Source organism: Papaver somniferum, chromosome 8 (assembly GCF_003573695.1).
Source record: "Papaver somniferum cultivar HN1 chromosome 8, ASM357369v1, whole genome shotgun sequence".
Taxonomy (NCBI): domain Eukaryota; kingdom Viridiplantae; phylum Streptophyta; class Magnoliopsida; order Ranunculales; family Papaveraceae; genus Papaver; species Papaver somniferum.
The window spans coordinates 25,300,607-25,308,911 of NC_039365.1; the positions used below are offsets into that span (position 1 = coordinate 25,300,607).

Below are 8,305 nucleotides of genomic sequence, written 5' to 3' on the forward strand. Positions count from 1 at the left end.
AGCTGGCAAGTTCGATGGAGACTCGCGCACTGATGCTATTTTCAAGGATATTCAGTTGTTCTCTTCTAAATTAGTAGCTTGCATTTTTAATTTCTAATCTCGTACTTGTAATTATGTTGCTCATGAGTTAGCTCAATAGGTAAAGACAAACAAAGCCTCTATGTACTGGTTTGTTCCTCCTGTTTGGCTCTTACCAACAGTTGAGGGGGATCATTAGCCTTCTTGAAGGCCGCTGGCTATGAAAATATATATATATATATAAACAATGGTTGTGTACTCTATTATATTTTTATTCTGATCGGCGGGAAAAAATTCTTTTTTAACAGTACTCCCTCCATTTTTAAAACAGAAATAATGTCATTTTTTTATTTTAGCCTAAAAATATGCATTACCGCCCCGTTTGGTATAACTTTTCCTTTAGTGCACTAATACTTATAAGTTTACAAATTAGATATAAACTATTGATATTTTTTGTTTACTATCGTTACAAAATATTCAACACTATAAAAAGCCGTGCGAAATTTTTTTCGCACCGAGCGCTTCTAGACCCACGATCGGTTCTGATAATAATAATAATATAATCGAGAGAACATCATTTGAGCCTTGTATATATAGGGAAGAAAAATATATCATGGAGTAAAAATTGATAAATGAACACAAACAAATCCAATTTCATTATGAAAATATTACCAGTTGAAACAAAGATAATAAGAATTATTATTATATGAATACATATAATCAACTGATTATTAATAAGCAATTAACCAGACTTCAGACTTGATTACTTTTGGGGGGTGGTGAGCAAAGCTTCTTGGGTCTTCTTGAAGAGCTTATGCTGAATATGCTGAGCAAAAGTACGAGGAGTAAACAATGCTGGTTCCGAATCAGTAACAAGTTCAGGCAATGGTTGTAGAACAATCTTATCTTTAGGTGGTTCACAAAAAACAGCCCAAGAAATCCGAACTTTCTCCTTGTTTACAAGTCCCCTGTGAAGTATGCTTTTGTACTTACCATTGCTGAGTATTTCTAAGGTGTCGCCGATGTGTAAGATTATCGAATCCGGTACGCATTTTGCGGTTACCCATTTTTCTTCATAGAAAACTTGCAAACCAGGAACCATGTTGTGAATAATGAAAGTCAGTGCACTGATATCTGTATGAGCTTCAACCCCTAAGGCAAGTTCTGGTTGTGGGCATTTTGGGTAGTAGTTTATCTTCAACTGCATCAATAGTTCTTCCAATCCACCCACTTCCTTTTCGAATCTGCCTTCTTCGAGTCCTAGACCAAGCGAGAGCATCGAGAAAATCTTCGTTGCAAGTACGCGAAGTTGCTTTGCGTATTCGCTTGTCACCTCGCTACATGGAGGAGCCATTCAATTAGCACAAATATACATACTGTAATGGTTAAAAAAAGAAGCAAGAAACTGTGAACAACTTACATATAATCACTAGGCGTCTTAGGCCAATCTGACATATCCCGCTTATCTTCCGGGAAAACAAGATGAAAGAAATAATCCTCCCATTCAAGCTGCCCGCTAGCATTATTCGCGAGCTTACTACCATACCCAGAGATTTTACCCGAGGCCTGGTCATTAGCATAAACTTCTTTTTCTTTTATAGGAAGATCAAAAAATGCCTTACCAGCGTCCTTAACGCGATTAAGAAGATCCAAAGAAATTCCATGGTTAACCAGATGCATGACTCCCCATTCAACTGAGGCTATCTTCAACTCCTCTACGCATTTCTCCCTCACGATTTTATCCTCGGAATGCATATTTTTTAAATCTATAACAGGAATTTGAGGCCCCATGTCGCATTTCTTTTCATAATCTCCCAATACATCACTAATACTCTTCCGTTCTTCTTCGGGACGGATGTATTCCTTGGGAATGAATTCAATACCACTGCTTGATAAAGTCTCAACTCTGCTGCTGGACTCGTTTGGTTCGTCTGGAGGTGTTTGGATTTCATCACATTTCTTTTCATCTTGGAGGGTCTGGAGGGGTTTGATATTTTCTTTCTGTTCTTCTTGCGGAATCAACTGAATGTGATCAGTGCTGCTTGCTAAGTTTTCAACTTTGTTGCAGAAATCATTTGATACTTTGTTTGGAGTAAAACTGGTTTGAACTTCCGCTGGCTGAATTGATGATGCTTGTAGTGTGGGAGCCATGAATTTGAAATTAAATTGTCACTCTTTTTCTTTTTTTCTCTTCTCTCTACTGCTTTCTCACCGGAAAATTGGTGTTAATTGTTGTAGATATTACTAAGGTTTTTATAGCAACTAGAAAAGATAAATGGGAGATGAGTAGCAGAGAGTGTGAAAGGTACACTTACCAGAGGGATATGGCACGAGCTTCACCAACCGTTAGGCTTGGCATAATTATCTTATAGTTGCCATAACGGGATTTGGCGTATGCATAATAACTAAGCCAACTGAACAGCTCGTGGCAGGTGCCCATTAATTAAGACTTAGTTAAAGATCAGCAACCAGTACTACTAATCCGGCCAAAAATTAATTCAAAAATAAATAGTGTATTTACCCACCTGAGCAGACACGACCGAAAACATTCTATCATACGACCCATATGTCGAAGGACCAAACAGACTATTCATTTGTCAGAGACCTCATGGACTTGCCAGTATGGGAACAAGGGTAAATTCTAGAAAACCATAAAAATAAAGAAAGTTTTAAAGGACAAAGCGCAAAGCCAAATCAACATCTGTCTGTTGGGATTTCACTGCTATCACCTTATCGCATCAGTAACGACAGGTTTGGAAGGGAGATATGGACTTGTGCTTGTACCAATTGCCTAACCAAATAAGCTCTACACGTTGTAGCTACCATTCGTTTCTGCCATCATCCATCTTCCATTCTTCTTCTACTTGCCAAATAAGTCTTTCCCAAAATATCAGCTTCCAGAACTTTTTCTTTCTTTATCTGTCCACGGCTGCGGTGGCTAGATTGACCTCTGTTTTAGGACCTATTCATTAAGCATTGAATATCCAAGTACACCTTTTTGTAGAACATAATAAGTTGCGTGAGCAACTTATTATGGAGGTAGACCGTAGGCCACTCAATTCTTATCACATGTGACAGTTCTATATTAATTCGAACTTCATTAATGTTTCGTAGTACAAGGAATATGGATATTTTTTCTGTAATGGCTGAACATGGCATATTACAAATTAAAACTACAAAAAATTGACCTCACAAAACAATCTGTTAATAACAACTCATTCACCTGTTCAATCGCAAGAATGCTGAATGCACATGGGGGGAAGAATAACTAATGTGGAAGATGACATGTATTTTCATTTTTGATACAACCAATGTAATGGAAGAGAGAATATCTGTTCCGTGTCGCGCAGAAGTCAGTAGACAGTTGTTGTGTATTTATTCATTTAGGTTGCAATTGTGAAGGTAAGGATGATTATACTTGATATACTTAGTCCAGTATGGCCTGTATTTGGTCATTGCAATCTCCAGCCAAGGTTTCATGTTCCCATTATAGTGGATAACGGCTGCATTATCTATGTCTGCGCGATCGATGCTAGGGTTATATCCCAATCCGAGCACGTGCCAAGTCTTCTCCAGTGGATGTGTCAGCCCATAGAATGTAATAAGTCCAGGAGGCAAAGTTCCCAACTTCCAAAGCGTCCTTTCTTCATTCTGTAAGAATGATGAAAAAGTGGAAAACATCATAAGCATCATTTATTTACATTAAACACTCGTACACACTCGTCTAATTTTGCATAGCTAAGTGTGCAGAATTTATTCGAAACAAACTAGAAGCATCCATGCATAAATAATCGTAGGGTTCCATTCATGGGCAATTGCAGAGTTTATATTATCTCAATATATGCTAGTGCTGTACGAGATAGAGTTGATTAAAGATTAACAAGCTGGTCAAGTTAGTAAAAGAAACCACCCATGCTTCTTATAATTTCATTTGACTACATGGTTTCTTTTATTAATTTCTCAATCCTAGTTATTATGCCTTGTCCCTATGTACACTCTATGGTGTCGGTTGTCTGCTCTGACAAAACAATATAAAAAAACTGAAAACAAGATAATCAAGCTTCTGAAGCATAACCACTTACCATGTTCTGCCACTTGTGATAGATTCCAGTAATGTCCTTCTTCTTCCACTCTACAAGATCAAACATATTCATACCATATGCCCACCCACAAGCATTGGGATCGAAGTTCCTCGCAATTTTGGGGTTAGAGAAGTTCAGATATTTGTCGAAACGGTGGAAGCTTTCCCCACAGGTCTCCACTGCACCATTTACTTTTCCATGGAGATCAACTGCCCACAATCCAGTCAAGTCTTTCTGGACCACAATATCATCATCAAGAAACAAGATTTTATTCAACTTAGGATATACTTGTGGGAGATAGAACCTCAGATGGTTCAACATAGAAAGATATTTTGGATTCCTGTATTTCAAATTGGAAGAACCAGCAGAGAGCGTCGTGGGATGATCTGCCTTGAAATAGTACTCTTTCATAGCAGCAGATTCAAGTTGCCTCAGAACCGGGCAGTAGGAGGAGTTCAGCCATTTAAATTCATCGACGTTTTCAACATGAATGGTGGCTTTCCCAGGTGGATTCAACAAAAACCACATATTCATGGCTCCAAAGTTCAATTTATCAGTTACAAGATGGAACACATGCTTCTCCGGCTCCTGAAATTCAGCCAAACAGTTTAATATGAATAGAAGGAACCAAAAAAGTTTTTTTTTTCCAGCACAAACGGCTACCAGTGCAGACATTTCCAAATTTCAGCAATACTACAGAGATAGAAGAGTTATTCAAGTACTAGAGTTATTTACTTCACCTTGGCATTTCTGATGGTTGAGTTGACCACAACGGATGCAGCTAAGACATTATCAGAGAAAAGAGCATAATGGTAAAGACTCGGGTTTTCCAAATTTTCACTCCTAGGAAACCTTCTTTTTTCAAGAGGTAAGAGGTAGTAGCCAATTGTTAAACGCATAGATAGGCAATGGATCCCATTTGGAACAGTCTTGGCTGCTAACTGGCTCAGAAATGTGCTTTGCTTCTTCAAGCTCCTCACTTGTTCATCTGCAGATTGAAGCATTGCTCTTAGCTTCATAGTTACCAGCTTGCAGTCATAGAGTTGTTCTCTTGATTTTGATAAAACTTGACCCATAGCTTTGATTTTCTCGGGTGCACTAGAAAATGAAACACCAGTGTAGGGAGTGATGTGGCAGAACAAGAAACAAGTTTAAAGAAGCAAGCATATGTTTACAACATTAAGAGAAACAGCAGGATGTAAATGCAAAGTACCTCTTAGGTAAGTCTGCATCAGTAGTCACCTCTCCCAGAGAACGTTGGCTTTCTTTTAACCTAGTTAATAGTTCCTGGTACAAGTCAAGTTTGTTTTTCATCTTTGCAATGCTTGAATACACCCTAGCCATTATCATTTGATCACGCATTAAACGCACTGTTGAATCAGAGTTTTCATTCTCAAAATCTCTCCTCCAAATGCTGTATTTTCCCAAAACTGCAGAATCCACGCCTTTGGAGCGTTCAATGGCTGCATTTTCTAGTTTAATAATCGCCTCATCATCTTGGTGAACCAACTGGTTGGCCCGTTTTTCACGCCTTTGCTCTCTCAATCGCTACATGAATCATAAAAATAAGATATAACCAACTCCTAAATATAAATGAAATGAATTAAAACCATCGAAATAATTGTATATATAAAAAAAAAATTCCTTCCATTCTCCATCAAATCTCGATATCCAACCGTAGGAAAACACCACAGAGATAATTACCCGTCTTTGTTGTTTTGCTGGTGTGTCAGCAAGTATAGAATGATCACCTGTGTTGAAATAGAATTCTTAGAATACAGGCCAGATAATAGATGCAGAGACAAATAACCATCACTGAAAATGATCCTTGCGTAAACTCACCAGCCTTTGCAACATTTTCCTCTTTATTTTGAGAATTAACTTTAGCTGCATCTGAAGCTGTGTCTTTTGGCTTAGAGATTCAATGAAAAAAATGAAATGTGGATAGTCAAGATAACTTGTTTAACATATGAAATGCGGATAGTCAAGCACATCAACTCAAATAAATCAAATCTACAGTTTGTACCCTTTAGTTTACAGACATTGTACTTTTAGGGTTGACAAGGAAGTAGTACCTCATTCAAAGTGTTTTTGTTCTGGTCAGCTTCCAAACCAGCAACTTCCCATGAAGAAGACAAAGGATGCTTCCTCATATTATCAAGACTCCATGGTTCCAAGTCCTGTGTATTTGCTGTGATGGTCTCAAGGACCTATAACAAAAGTTTCATATAAGATAATGGAGGTCCATGAAATAATTGCCTGTAACAAGTTAAGTTTCATCAATGTCCACTTGCCTCCTTTGAGAAGAGGGGTTTTAAGTGTTGCATGGCCAAACGCTCTCTCCAGTTTGAAATCTGCACCAACTAAAAAAATTCAGTCCTCCGCCTAACAGCAGCACGCGCCACAGGAATCTAAAAGCAGAAGGGCAAAGATGAAAACTGTACCTGACTACCACTTGTAACATCCTTTTGATCTGCATATAGAATCAAGAAAAACTATCAAATCAGCTGTAGTAGAAGTAATCTAAAATTGAGAAAATCAATAAAACCATCTATCAAACCAATGCTAGGTTCAGTTCAGCAAATCAAACACAAAATATGCAACTGTCTAGACGTTTAGCACAGTATCGGAACACTTGAAATATCTCCATTATTGCTTAAGACAATTACTTTCGTCTTTCTAAATTGATCATACTTCCAATTTATCCTTTCAAACAGAATCCAACCGAAACTTGTATCAATGCGCTGAAACATCAAATTTATGCTTTGATAGTCTGTCTCATCTACTGCCATCTAAAATAGCAAGTTCACAAACATGTACACTATTTCCCAAAGACAGAAAAGACAACAGCTATCAATCTCCTTTTATTTATTAATTTGTTTCCTTCCTTGGAGCAAATGAGTAACATGAAATGCCGAAGTCACTCCAATTTCAAGAAAATTGAAGCCCTTTCTGAAAAATAAAGAGAGTGGCTATGAGATCCAATAAAGGAGGTGAAATTACATCGGAAGATGTTTAGGTTTCTAAGGAGAGAACACTAAAGTTTACTAGGGTTGTTGGTAAGTATAGCCTATCAATAGACATCCATTTGTACTCAAATAACAAAGCTTAAAGAGTTCTGCATCTGTCTTTCTAAACCTAGTGTCTTACACTAAATAACCATATCATTGTTTAACTAGAACGTAATACACTCGACTACTCATCAAAGAAATGCCTAGAAAATTTGCACAGATTACCGATGCATAATAACAAAATTGCATTACCAAATTGTATAACAAACTGAACAAAAACATTCACTACCTCAAAAATCATACTTGAGTTTATCAAAAATCAGAGTATAATTAGGATATGAGATCTGAATAAAACTAAGAACAAAAATCAAACCAAATTTAAAGTTGAATGACTAACCAGTTGAATCCCTAAAATGAATTCCACGCCCAGTAAGAAAAAGCAAAGGAGCAAGAACTGAGAAAAACAATAGAAGTATCACTGGTAGCCTTAATCCACAAAAACCACCATTATTCCTTCCAGCTCCCCTTTTCACAGCCATTATCAACCAAAGAAAAAAACCTAGATAACCCTAACAGAGTGAAAAAACCAATCACCAGATCCAATAAAATTTGTTCGTTTAGTCTTGTAAAGAAATTTACAATGAATTTACATGACGAATCAATTCAAATCAAGATGAAAGTCAAGAAGAAGAAGAGATCAAAATTTGGGCCCGATAAATTTGGGGATGAAATTTTGAGAGTGTGAAAGTAGTAAGTGATAGAAGAGAAGAACATAATAAGGTAGTATGAATCTGTGTGGATGGAATTTGTGTCTTTGAGAATGATTTTTGTGTGGAAATAGTAGAAGTAGAAGAAGAAGATCTCTTATCTCTTCTGTGATCAAAGTGACTTCTCTTTTTCTTCTCTATTCTTCTTCTCTGTTGATTTGATATTAGTTCCTTTCTGGTTATTTGTCTGAGGAAATTTGTGTAAAGTGTGTTGGTATCTTAGATGTGTATGATGTTTGTGTTTTTTTAGCCGTTGATTAGGTTTAGTAAAATGTGAAAGACGTGGTGACGCGTGTTCTTTGATTTTGGGCTAGATCACTCTGCTATTCTGCTGGTATGGTTTAGAACAAAGTGCCACTTGAGATACTCTCACAAATTGGGGACCTAGGGTTAGATTTTCTTAACATTTTTAAGGGTCACTCAAAAG

The 8,305-nt window shown here is 37.2% G+C and overlaps 2 protein-coding genes across 2 annotated transcripts; both read right to left on the reverse strand.

The window, feature by feature from the left end:
- Positions 1-643: 643 nt before the first annotated feature.
- LOC113304591 (leucoanthocyanidin dioxygenase-like) lies at positions 644-2,268 on the reverse strand. Its single transcript, XM_026553732.1, has 2 exons — positions 1,439-2,268; positions 644-1,355 (listed from the first exon to the last, which is right to left on the reverse strand). The coding sequence occupies exons 1-2, from the start codon at positions 2,167-2,169 to the stop codon at positions 782-784; spliced, it is 1,305 nt and encodes a 434-aa protein (XP_026409517.1). The 5' UTR covers positions 2,170-2,268; the 3' UTR covers positions 644-781.
- Positions 2,269-3,077: 809 nt separating this feature from the next.
- Positions 3,078-8,044, reverse strand: LOC113304590 (polygalacturonate 4-alpha-galacturonosyltransferase-like). The gene is made up of 10 exons (XM_026553731.1): positions 7,509-8,044; positions 6,545-6,573; positions 6,395-6,454; positions 6,176-6,310; positions 5,943-6,012; positions 5,805-5,851; positions 5,314-5,648; positions 4,841-5,198; positions 4,101-4,688; positions 3,078-3,669 (listed from the first exon to the last, which is right to left on the reverse strand). Exons 1-10 carry the CDS (start codon positions 7,648-7,650, stop codon positions 3,394-3,396), a joined length of 2,040 nt encoding a protein of 679 aa, XP_026409516.1. The 5' UTR covers positions 7,651-8,044; the 3' UTR covers positions 3,078-3,393.
- Between the last annotated feature and the right edge of the window lie 261 nt (positions 8,045-8,305).